General features: G+C 42.0%; 2 protein-coding genes across 2 annotated transcripts; one reads left to right on the top strand and one right to left on the bottom strand.

Annotated features, from left to right (window-relative positions):
- The first annotated feature begins 730 nt into the window (after positions 1 to 730).
- chchd4a (coiled-coil-helix-coiled-coil-helix domain containing 4a) lies at positions 731 to 4,659 on the top strand. Its single transcript, XM_014996149.2, has 3 exons — positions 731 to 911; positions 1,342 to 1,440; positions 3,490 to 4,659. Exons 1-3 carry the CDS (start codon positions 890 to 892, stop codon positions 3,819 to 3,821), a joined length of 453 nt encoding a protein of 150 aa, XP_014851635.2. The 5' UTR covers positions 731 to 889; the 3' UTR covers positions 3,822 to 4,659.
- A 432-nt stretch (positions 4,660 to 5,091) lies between these two features.
- On the bottom strand, positions 5,092 to 11,414 carry LOC106923221 (netrin-4). The gene is made up of 10 exons (XM_014996146.2): positions 11,324 to 11,414; positions 9,597 to 10,072; positions 9,217 to 9,513; positions 7,935 to 8,061; positions 7,607 to 7,795; positions 6,309 to 6,525; positions 5,729 to 5,850; positions 5,586 to 5,654; positions 5,339 to 5,509; positions 5,092 to 5,228 (listed from the first exon to the last, which is right to left on the bottom strand). Exons 1-10 carry the CDS (start codon positions 11,412 to 11,414, stop codon positions 5,092 to 5,094), a joined length of 1,896 nt encoding a protein of 631 aa, XP_014851632.2.
- Positions 11,415 to 13,278: the final 1,864 nt, after the last annotated feature.

Genomic DNA, 13,278 nt, shown 5'->3' with positions numbered 1-13,278 from the left:
GGGCTTCTGTCTCTTTAAGAAGCTCCTGTTGTTTATGACATGCCACCTTAAGGAAGTCATCAAAACTGTGCTGTGGATCAAAGCTGTAGTTTGTTCGTAGACCTCTATGGCCTTCAAACAGTATAATGAAGACAAAGTAATATGAACATCTCACTGGTCGTCAAAACAAAACTGACATAGAAAATTAAAAATGGCATTAAAACCATGAAGCTTGTTTAAAACCCAGATGCCATTTTGGTAAAACTGCTTGTTTGTCATTCAGGAAAGTAACACAAGGTGGATAGGGCTGCCAGAAATTTTGCTTAAGTGACAGTAGTGTAAAAGGTAAATTGCAGTAAAATTAGTCACAGTATTTATATTTTTTAAATAACCAAATCTAATCTGTTACACTCTTCTGGCATATATAATGATACATCCATGTTTCACCGTGGGGAGTGTTGTGTTCAGTGTTTTGCGCAATGCTAGATTTTCTCCCCAAAGATAATTTTGCATGAAGCCCAAAACGTTCAGTTTGAATCTAAACTACACACACGTGGGCTATCAGTCAAAAGCTGAGATCTTACGGTTGCAAAGTGACAAAACGTTGAAAGTTCAATTAATTAAAAAAAAAAAAAAAGTCAAAAACAATATTACACTTAAAATACAGAAATTTTGCCCGTAAATGTTAAATGACAAAATGTACTTGTGTGACGTCATTTTTGTGCGCGAACAGGGACAGGTCACCGTGCAGGCAGGCGGTTCGGGGGCGGAGTCAACGCCGCCGGTCACAGAACTCCGTGTGACACCTGCTATTCTGTCAAATGAAATCTCAGTTGTTTCTCGGTGCCTTTCGCCTCGGTCGTCTTTTATCGAGAGGGACGAAGGTCCACGGACAAGAATACCAGCAGACATGTCGTACTGCAAGCAGGAAGGTAATTTAAATGTTTTTTAGTGTCATGTTTCGGTCCATTTCGGGGAAGGTAAGGGACAAGCATGCTGCATGCTAAGCTAACGTCTAGAAACAGCGAGAACTTCCCACAGCCTCGAGCTGTAGATAGCCGGTTTAGGAAGGAAGCGGTCTTTAGATGTAAAATTATTCTGGAACTAAACTGCAGAGCTTAAGTAAATTACACCGTGAGTACCGCCATAACAGACAAAGAGGATAAATTGTCTGTAGTGTTGTTTAATAAGTCGCGGAAATCATTTGAATCAGTGTGGCCACCAGAGGGCGCTGTCTGTCCATTTTTCAGTGAAACAGCGGCGATAATTCTACAGTACTTCAGCTTTTGTCCCTATAATACGGATAACCTGGCAAGCAAACCACATTCACTCATTGTTGCTGACTTTTCATTCTTACTTAAGGTAAGGACCGGATCATCTTCGTGACAAAAGAAGACCACGAGACTCCCAGCAACGCCGAGCTGATAGCAGATGACCCCGATGATCCTTATGAGGAGCAGGGTGAGTATTCTGCAGCCTCTCATTGAGAAGTTTAGTTTTAATAAGTTAAGTGTTGCAGTGTAACTAAGCCACACAGTTCAAGTGAAAAGGTTAATTTATATATATATATATATATATATATATATATATATATATATATATATTTTTTTTTTTTAAATTCACGCTCAACCATGGCATAAAAGACATTAATTTTGTGTTTTTAATGATGTACATGATGCATAATCAGAAAACAAGAACTGCGTACACTTTAACCCACATGAGCTCAAACATATAAGTACAACCTGACATAACTGGATAAACATCCCTCTGTAAGTTGCACCTATGCATTTATACCAAGTTTTCACAGTTGATGTGAAGCTGAAGAATTAAGTGGAAGTCCTTCCAATCATGGTTTTATTTCACATTAATCTAACCACTAATCTATTTCAGTGTACTCTATTTAAAAAAAATTGTGTGGAGATGAACTCTCTTTTACTTTCTGAAATATATATTATCATAGTCACATTCATTTAAGCATGTCTCTCTGATTAAAACAGATGGTTTCTGACGTCCAAATTGCATTTAGAGTTTTAATTTCTAAGAGGTAATCATGTTTGTAAGCAGCCACATTCAAATTTTGCAAGCTTTTTTCTAATAATTTGAAAGAAAAAAAAAACTTGCATAACAAATACACATTTCAAAATCTTGTAAGCATAACTGTGAACAAGTAAATATCTGTCAATAGACCATTTTCACATGACGTCACACAACCTCCGTTTTGGCTCGAAGCTGTGTATCCTTAGTTCCGGTGTACATAGTAAGTAACGATAAAGTTGTCTATTTCATATATGTAAAATGGACACATATATATCTATGTATATCTATATAGAGACATATATATAGAAAGAGAGATTTAGATATTTATATATATATATGTATATATCTGACAGCATATGTTGATCAGACAGAACACCAGAGCATGGAGTTTACACAGTCTCTAAAACATTTGCCTAAAATAAGATTTGAAGATAGCTCACGATTTGCAAACCAATTTTCTCTGACAATAAAATCTAAATTAGACAAAGGCTAGAAATTCTTCACCGAACAATACCTGTTTGACTATGAAGGTAGGTATTTTTGTTTTGTGTAACCGTTAGCTTAGCATTAGTGAATTTTGTTAGCTAGCTAACTACGTGACATAACTGTTCCTTAACCAGAACGTTTAACTGTTTTTGAACTATAACGTTTTAGGCTCTAATCTTGATCAGATTCTTAAATTATAGACTGGAGTTGCCACTCATCCCATAAAATAGGGGTTTGTTTGTTATAAGCAGAGATGTCCGGTGCCGCCGCTGCTTTGTAATGCCTTCCTCTAATCGGACCACTTTTTCCGGTAACGAATAATCTAACGAGCTCGTATTTCAAATCCAGTAATCAGATTAAAGTTATTTTTATGTCCTTTATTTTCCATTAATACAGAAAATGAACCTCTAAACGTTACATCACTGACAGGCGGCGGTGTATATGTTTCCTAACTGTGGCTAAAGCTGCTGCTAGCTGGTTTACTCATGATCGGAGGCTGGTTGGAGAATGGTAAATTGACAATGACTAATAACGGTTATCTAACACGTAAACACTGTTTTATAAAATACAGAAAGTGAACCTCTAAACGTTACAGCACTGACAGAGAGTATATTTTTTCCTAAATGTGGCTAAAGCTGCTGCTAGGTGGTTTACTCTCCGATCGGAGGCTGTTTATTTTATACACAGTTAGAGAATGGTGATTTTACAATAATTAATAACAGCTATCTAACACTTAAATGCTGTTATTATTAAACTTACCTTTTATTATATCCTTAAGATTATGAGAATGCGGGAATTTTTCAGCTTGGTTCCCAAGGCAAAATCACACCGGAAGTAAAGATACCCAGGTTTGAGTTATGGCGGCCATTGTCTGACGTCACTGTGAAAAGGGTCTATTGTTTTAATATTTTTTGGAAGCAAAGGAATGATGCTTGTATTATTTTAAGTTGAGCCAAACTGACCCGTGTCAACATCTTGTTTGTGAAGGCCTGATTCTGCCCAATGGAGAAATAAACTGGAACTGCCCCTGCCTGGGCGGCATGGCCAGTGGGCCCTGCGGCTCTCAGTTCAAGGAGGCCTTTTCGTGCTTCCACTACAGCCAGGAGGAGGTGAAGGGCTCCGAGTGCATCGAGCAGTTCCGCACCATGCAGGAGTGCATGCAGAGGTACCCCGACCTCTATCCACAGGAGGAAGACAAAGAAAGCCCTCCCCAAGCCGAATCGGGCGGTGCTCCTGCCGCCGAAGGCTCCGCCTTATTGTCTGAGAATGACTCTCCTTCGGTAGCTTCACCAGACAGCGCGTCGGCTGCAGACGGCTAGCTAGAGCCAGTCAGACCATCGCAGAGTGACTCTTCTTGAGCCAAACGTCTTTAGCCAGATAAAGGTTTGTTTCATGGAACAACAGCAGAGGACTTACTTAAGTGATTCGTCTTCTAAGCACTAAATAATGAAAGGTTACCCTCATGTTGTTAGGAGGGACTCGAGTTGTTGGACTTGCATTACATTATATGCAACAGCAGTTTAATATCGCTGCTTCTCGTGGATAACAGAAGAGCCTTTTTTCATTTGTACATCAGTGTCAGTCTGTTAATGTAAGCTAAAGAAAATTACTTAAAATCCAAAGTGACATTAGTTTGAGCTATAATACCTTGATGGTTTGTTTGTTTTTTCTCAAGATATTATTGATGTGTAATATCACTTCCCTTTTTATCACTTGAGACCAAAACAGAGGGAAAAATTAGAGGAACGTGTTCCATTTCTCACTGTGCTCTTTGTCCAGTAAAAATCTCCGCACAACAAATTAATGTCATTAATGTTCTTGCTGTCAAAACAAACAGAAAAAGTCGTTCAGTGGTCGCTGAAGTCACTGTCAAGTTTTCAGGGTGTCTCTGTGTTTGTAGCAAAAAAAATTCTGTCTTAAACTGGTCGTCTCGGTTTTGTTTTGTTTTTCTTCCTCTGATCTGCTGTTCTGTTGAAGACGGGGAACAATATCCTTACGTTTCATGGAATAAATATGTTTTTACTGGTCGACAAAAGAAAGCTGACAAATAAACGGAAGGTGTGGGTTGAATGAGATCTGAAGACCTGACATTTACGCCAGGAGCCCATAAATGAATTCATACACAAAATAAAAATAAACTTTTCAAGTTTAGATAAATTCTGTCTAGATGATTTTTTCCCTTTCCAATCTAGATGTGCAGAGCTGGTAAAGAAATGCTGAAAAGCAAAGTAGCTGTAAAGAAGGACTGCAAAGTGTTGACGCTGCGGTGCTGAATGCATGACGCTCTTCTGACGTTCTGCGAAAGAATGATGAACACCACTTTCCTTCAGTTAAGCAATAGTTCATTAGTTTGGTCAAATTCATACACATCCAATAAAATCCATTAAGTTTTGTGGTTGTAACATGACACAATATGAATCATTCATAGGAAAACTCTTCCAAGGCAATTTGTGAAGTCATCTGGCTTTGAGTTTGAGTCTTTGGGGTTTTTTTTTTTTCAGTCGCTTCCAGACTTTCAAAGTTTCTTTTGCTGAGTAGTCCGCTTTCACATCAAGTTATGTCCTCTAAATTTAGTCCTGCCTGTTTGTATCACAGACATCCGTTCCTCAGCGCCTCTGATAAAAACAAAGATACTCGAGGCGTCCATGGAACCGCTACACTCTGCATGGTGACCAACAAACGACCCGTTTCCGGCTCCTCTGGGCCGGCAAGCAAGTATTTCGCACCTAAAGGAGGAAACGTGTAACAGTAAGATCTCTTAGTGCTGCGTTTTAAACAACACGGCATTACTTAAATACTTAAGCTTGATGCAGCACAGTTTTTGCGACGCACTTACCTGGGTTTAGGACGGGGCAGGTGCAGCCCCGACGGGTCCAGGGCAGAGGGAACACACTGGCGGTCCCCAAGCGCAGCGCCACCCGACCCGATCGAACCACCTTACGGACTTTGACCCGTACCTCTGCGTGGCTGCCCTTGTCGTGCGCCGACAGCACGCTCGCCTTCATCACTGTCGTGAACGGCAAAGGAAGAAGATCAAATCGGTTCTTTGAAGCCATTCCAGTCATAAACGGTTCTTTTCTCACCGTAGTCGTGTTTGGTCTCGCAGAGGTCAGAGACGCTTCTCAGACTTTTCTCCTTACACCTGCATTTCCCTGTGTGAGGACAGTACGTTATGCTCTGCTTTTAGTGCTTCAAAATTATTCTCGACAGTGCAAATAAACATCACCTGTGTAGTGGAGAGCAGACACTGCATGTTCCTTCGACCATTCTTCCTCAGCTGTGAACATGTCGTCCACGTCTGGGATTTTTCCACCAATAGGCACGTTCAGTACCTGATTATTTGGGTAGCTGTAAAAGTGGAAATACATTTTTTGCCCATTGAACCAATCGGCATAAAAATGACCTGCCCTCAAAAAACTTATTGAGAGGGGGAACTTGAGACACTTTAGAGTGAAGGTTAAACTTTCAGCAGAACAGCCAGTTACAGTCGAATGGTTTGAGCTTTGAACCACAGGCCTTGCCCATGTATTAAAGTCCCAGTCAAAGCCCAGACCGGAATCCAATTGAGAATTTCTCCCAAGACTTGCTTTGTTTCTTTTTACTGATGCATTCTATCCAAACGTTGGTCGAGATTTACCCTATAAGACTTGCAGACGTAGACACAGGAAAAGGTGGTTCTACTAAGTATCAAGTAAAAATGCTGAAGGCAAATGTATGTGATAGTTTTTATTTATGGTTGGATCAATCTACAGTCAGATTTCTTTCAAATTGCAATTTCATTTTTTTAAATGTCTTTGAAAGTCTACCTGTTCAAACAGAGTCCAGTAGCTGGATCGCAGCTGTTTGGACAGACACAAGGCATGCAGCCATCCTCTCCAAAGCCCCAGTAGCCGGGGCGGCAGTGGCTGCAGCTCATGCCCCCTACGCCAGGCTTACACTGGCACTGGCTACTCCTGGGGTCGCACCAGGGTAACACCTGTCCAGGTGGAGGAGGCAACGAGCCCCGGGGATCACACCAGCAGCCTGTAACATGGACAGAGACGGAAAGGGTTAGCACACTTACTATTTAATGTTTTATACTAGTTCAATCAGTTGATTTTCAATAAGTTAGCAGGGAGAATCTTTCAACCGTCTCATTTTGACCCAATGCCAACAGAAACGGAGTGATCATGAAAGCCGCGATTAACTTTAAGATTGAGAGCATCCAACCATCCATCCAGCTGTGACCCTAACAAGACATGTATTCAGTCATCCAACTAACCATCCAAACCGTCCATCTATCCATCCAACTGTATACACTCAAACAGCAAACCCTACATCCAACTAACCAATTATCCAATTACCCATCCATCCAACCAACTATCCAGCCATCCATCCAACTGTGAATCCAACAAGCAATCCATCCATCCATCCATCCATCCATCCATCCATCCATCCAACCAACCAACCAACCAACCAACCAACCAACCAACCAACCAACCAACCATCCAGCCATCCATCCAACTAACTGTGAATCCAACAAGCAATCCATCCATCCATCCATCCATCCATCCATCCATCCATCCATCCATCCATCCATCCATCCATCCATCCATCCATCCATCCATCCATCCATCCATCCATCCATCCATCCATCCATCCATCCATCCATCCAACAAACCATCCAACAAACCATCCATGTTAAATGGTTTGTACTTGTACAGCGCTTTATTGAGTCCAGAGGACCCCAAAGCACTTCACACTACAATCAGTCATTCACACACACACTCACACTGTGATGATGGCAAACTACTGGATAGTAGCCACAGCTGCCCTGGGCCAGTCTGTCAGAAGTGAGGCTGCCACCAGACCCTCTCAACCCCCCAGCAGGCAAGATGGGTCAAGTGTTTTGGCCAATGAGACAATGACAGAGGCAGGTGGATCCATCCAACAGGTCATCCATCTGTAAATTAATCTGTCGATCCAACAAACCATCCATCTATCCAACCAGTTGTCTGTCCATCCATGAATGAGGGGACGATCAATAAACCACTAAAACCATGATTACAAGGTCATAATGTTATAACCCTAAATTCTTATTAACTCATGATCAATGGACTCTTACGTGTGCAGGCGTAGGGAGACTTAAGGGGCATGAGCCAGTGGCGATGGTAACCGTGACGGCAGCGCTGACACCTGCGGCCCTCGGTGTTATGCCGACAGTCGTTACAGACACCTCCGCTGACTCCACCCGTGGAAATCCACGCCCGGAGAGAGAAGCGACAGCTCTCTGCATGGCCATGGCACTCACACTCTTCAGAAACAGAGGTGGAAGTCGTCATCAGTGGTAGAGGGGCAAGGAGGGAAATTGACTGGCCATAAACAAAAACTTAAAAACTCGGGGCTTTGAGACTAAAATGGTCTGATAACACAGTCCAATGTTGATCACTTACTCTGACATGGGTTCGGCTCACCACTGCTGCCGTTGGCAGGCCTCCAGGGCCGATCATTGTACAGCGGGGCACACCTCTCACAGTGATCCCCATCAGTGTGATGGACGCAGAGACACTTTCCAAATACCTAGATGAGATGCTGCTCAGTCTCTTTATCCAACATTAGTTAATTGCTACACACACCTGTTCTTAAAAAAGTGTAAGGCTCAAGAGTTGGAAGTGTTAATGATGATCCATTTGTCAACAGGTACTTTTGGAAACACCCAAATGTACACTACAAAGCAAGCACAAGAAATGGAGCAAAAATACACAAAATATCAAAAATAATCTCTTTGCATTTATCAGCTCCTCTGGTAATTTTGTGAAAAGCCTTAAAGGTAAATGTACCGTTACTGCAGAAGCTAATCTTCACATTAACTAAACTTGAATATCTTTTTTAAAAAACATTTTCTACGCCATTTTCATGAGTTTAAATGTAACAAAGGCCCACTCTTTAAAATGAGGAAGAAAGAGAACAGGCCATATAAGAAAACCATGTGTGAGTTTGTCTTCAGAAGTCACGAGTCATTGCTGGACAATAAATTGTCACAGAAATGTGAATAAACAGTGTTACTGCATGACAACACAAGTTCATCCTCTTCAAAAAAATCCATAAACCTTAATTTTGCAAGGAACATTTAACACTGACAATGGAAGATATTTTAAATATCCAAAATAAATTAACAAAATGACACACACAAAAAACATTAAAACTGAAACAAGAACTACACACAACTGAGACCATAAAAAGTGTCAATCAGAATAGAAATTATTGAGCTTATTTTAATTTTTCATGCAATTAACCAATATACTGCCTATTGTGACGGACTTGGCGGCAACACCAAGAAAATAGCTACACTTTGAAACTTTTTAAACCCTTTTAAATGGAAAGAACAGTATTTAAAACAGCTTAAAATAACTAGCATTTAAAAGGGATGACCTCTCTGCAGTGTCATACAGGTGGGATGAAGGAAAGCAAGACGTGACGCACGGTGTCTTAAATCTGTGTCCCATGTAGTCACGTGGGAGGTTAGAGTGAGGTGGAAGGAGGAGGAAGATTTGAGCGTCGGATGATGAGCTACAGCAGGTGAGCTCAGCTTTTTAACTGATATGTTTGCTTTCAGAATCGCCTTTTCCTGATAGATTTAACACCCATCAAAAGGAACAGATATTACAATAACCATCAGACACTTTTGTATGTCCTAGCTTCTAGTCTGACACAAATGCAAGACACACCACTTACCCTGTCACTGTCTTGTCTGTCTTCACTGATTTTATGTGGTAAGCAATACTCAGCATGCCCATGACACAGGCATGTCCCTCTGGCCAGCAATGTGGAAATGGCAAATGGTGCAGAAGGTGGGCTTTCTGAAGTGGCTGTGGGGTTTGTCCATGTTGCAGAAGAGTTCACAGATGCAGGACAAGTCTGAGCTTTCAGTAGTCTGATGCGGAGATTTGAGATGGTCAGGCGGACAAGGGCCTCTGGACTGTAGGGGTCAAAGGTTTTTACACTTCTTGGATCCAGAGTACGTACGATTACCTAGCAGAGAGGCGAGGAGAGAGGTAAATAGCACTGGTTGGGTGTTATGAAAATGCTCTACATCTTTGTGCAAACTTCTTTACCTCCCCACCGCTACAAGGGAGAGGACTAGAGTACCGGGACGTGCACAGCGAGCCCGGCCCTCTGAGGTCATCGTCCAAGTTAAATTCCACCCTGCAGTTGTGAGAAAACACCCTGAGAGCCTCCCAGGTCTTTCCAAAATCAGCGGAGCGCTCAATGACCATTGCAGCAGGCCTGGGAGACCTGAAGATCAAAACTACATGAGACAGACAGAACTTTGTCTCCAGATCCAAACGGATCTCGTCCTGCTCCATGTTGCCTCCTCTTGATGCCCACCAGGTGTCCGGATGCAAAAACGGGTCATCGGTCATCAGAGAAGGAGGATGAGTGTCTTCTTGGCATGAGTGGGGGGTCTCTGGAGGATGGGGGCACAAACTTTGGAAATGTTTGGCACAGCAGTTTGTCCGGGTTAGAAGTGCCCGGCCACTAGCCAGATTCCCAATAGGTGGACTGCAGGCTTGGTTTGCACATCTAGATGCTGCAACAAACAGAGTGTGAACGAGTTGGTGAAAAGACAAACTGGGCAATACAATGCTTTGCAAGAGTATTTGAACCAGTTGCGCTTTTCCTCTTGCGTCATGTTATAACCACAAACCTCAGAGCACTTGATAGGGATTTTATGTGGTAGACCAACAAAAAGCAACGGGAAAACGACAGAAACAACATAAACTGGAAGAAAGTGATGCATGACTGCCAACATGCTTTTGCAAAAAGAATCGGTGTTTTGAACATTTGTTTTCTGCCCCCTTTACACCAGTCCCTGTAAATAAAACCCAGTGCAACCAAAGAAAAAAAAGAGGGACAAGATGACAGCCATTGGTGAAGGTAAGTCAATAATGGCTGACGTACCTTCAGCTATTGACACAGTGTACATGTGGAAGAAGGTGCTGATAGAATTCACACAAAATGCTTAGTGTGTCGGTAGACACACTAAGCATTCCCTCAGTGAAATGAGGTGGTGGCAGCATCCATCCAGTTAATCATTTTATCCTACACGGTTGTGGGGTTCTGGTACCCAGTTGTAGAGGTCATTGGGCAAGAGGCAGGGTACACCCAAGACAGTGTAACAGAGACAACCATACATACTCACACCTAAGGACAATTTGGAGAAACCAACTAACTTAACTCATGTTTTAGGTACCTGGAGAGAACCCAAGCATGCAGCATGCAGAAAGACCGCAGGCCAGGCAAGACTGTTGTTTCACCAGAGGGAGACTTTTCCAAGCAATGACAAGCACACTTAATGGCTAAACTTCTGGACTGAGCTGAATGTAGAGCCAGACCTGCAACATGATGCAAATGACTGACACAGAGGTTCAACTTCCGGCAGGGCACCAACCCAAACCATGCAGCCAGAACTGAATGTTTAAGATCACGGCAAGACAGGAAAAAGACTTGCAGTATTGGTTGTAGAATTACAGTATTGAATCAGGGTGACAATAACTGCCCTTATACTTCACATTTATATATAACTTAATGTGTGTACATAAAATCCCGTGAACGTTTCCTCTGCTGACATCATGGACAAAAAAACAAAAACAAAGTCGACCTCTTCATGTTCTCCATGAATTATTAATCTGAATGACCATGACATCACTGCTGCTGCTCACAGCATCAAGGGTTTCTCAGGTTACACTGAATTTTAAGAAGTCAGATTTATCAGCAAGCTGTATGGCTGCGGCGTGATGAACAGATTAACAGCATCAACAAACACACGGGCGCTGCTCACCTGCTCCGCTGCGCGTCCCGATTAACAGAAGCCATCCGAGCGCCACCAGCATGCTCTGCCCTCCTCTGCCCAGCACGCAAACCACAGTCATCCTGGTTCCTTCTGAGGTTACAACACGCACGCCATCCCGCAGCAACGGGTCGCTGCATCGCACTTACCCCAGTTAAAGAACATTTCTCCGCGAGTTACGCAACGCGCGTCCAGGTCCTGGCAAATTCCGGGAGAATTTAGCCAGGATTCTTCTTCCACCGCTCGGTGGAAGAAAAGGTGAAAGTTATTGCAGCATCAAGGGATCCTGGGCAGAGCCGGATGGTTCATCGCGGGGGGTTCGAGAAGATGGAAAGAAAAGGAGCGCTCCAACTCTGCTTTCTTTTATTTTTATTTTACTGGTCTTTCATTTCGCTCATAGAGAGATTACCTCGTTCTGTCGTAGAATATATATATAAAAAAGCATGTAAACACTTCTATTATTCATTTTGTAGCAAGCCTAAAATATTAATCGTCCTGTTAATGTGCGCTCTCAGTATGTAGGCTCAGCAGAGGAGCTTACGCTCTATTTATACAGGCAGTGGCGGCCCTTGAGCGAATGACGCCCAGTGGCGCCCCAAATGGGGGGTTTAGGGGAGACCATATCCAACCCTGCAAAATGCTGACTAATCGACTGCCTCCTCTTCCCCTCCACCACCATTCTGTTATAGAACAGAATGGATGTTCTTTTATCCTATAAACTACTGACAACATGTCTCCGAAATTCCAAGGAAATATTTAGTATTTATTTGCAGAAAATGAGAAATGGTCAAAACAACCAAAGAGATGAGAACTTTCAGACCTCAAATGATGCAAAGAAAACAAGTTCATATTAATTTAGAAACAACAATACTAATATCCGTTGGAATAACCAGGTTCTCAATGGGATTCAGTGAAGTTGTCCAATTGTTTCTATATATATATATATATATATATATATATATATATATATATATATATATATTCTCACTTTTTTTTGGACCACCCTAAAACTTCCTTGTTTTCTCCTTGTCATACATACAGCACACGATTCCTCCAGAGGTTGGCAGCACAGTGGGGGACAGACAGACTTGCGACTGACATTGGCTCACCCATACCGCTAATATAAACCAGCATCACAGTGCATACCATCCAAACGCGGTCACTTCAGTTCCCGGGGCCTCATAATGAGGCTTAGAAATGTGTTTATCGTCTTCTTCCCACTTGTTTTTCAGCTGCAGTAATTACAAGTTGAAAGCTTCCTTGAAGCTGAGCACAGAGAAACCTGAGCAATAATAATAAAAAATAATAAGTACTCGGTCACAAGCAGCTTGATTGGTTGCGTTGTGGCACCAGAGGAATCTGGCAGCTTTCTGTTTCATGCAAATGAGCCAGACAAGAAAGGGATTTTTTTTTTCAACCCCCCACATGGTTAGCTCTCTTTGTCGTTCCTTATTGTAACAATGGGTCATAAACAGTCTTCAGAAAGTCACATCACAAAGTCTTGACAGTCCTTTTTAATTAATTTCAGCCACGGGATACATATAGTCCTTTGTCTAGTTTGATGTTTCTATCTTTTTCTCACACAGACTGAGCTGGAAGAAGAATATGTGCTCTGTCAGATCAGATTCATGGTTTAAGCTGGGAGAGAAAGGAGCTCAGGAAATTGAAATGGACGCATGGAATTGGGATGGTTTTTTGATAAACATTCTCAGAGACATACAGATTGCTTTCAGATCTGACCATCTGCCTTTCTCCTGAAACAAAAGGATAAAAAAACATAATTACTAAAGGCTGACAGAACAAATGATGGCAATTATGTTTGTTCTTATTGATGCAATGTTTTAGAAGAAGCTGACAGTTTAGTGGCATTTTGCAAAGTTTTTTTTCTACTTGAGTTAACTTTCTTCTTGTAAACAGCATCACTCCCTTGAAAAAGTATTGATACT

The sequence above is a fragment of the Poecilia mexicana genome, unplaced genomic scaffold, assembly GCF_051168715.1.
Source record: "Poecilia mexicana isolate PSO_F unplaced genomic scaffold, ASM5116871v1 scaffold_5, whole genome shotgun sequence".
In the NCBI taxonomy this organism is placed as follows: Eukaryota; Metazoa; Chordata; class Actinopteri; order Cyprinodontiformes; family Poeciliidae; genus Poecilia; species Poecilia mexicana.
Note: the sequence above shows the minus strand (reverse complement) of the source record. Positions and strands in the feature narration are given on the sequence as shown.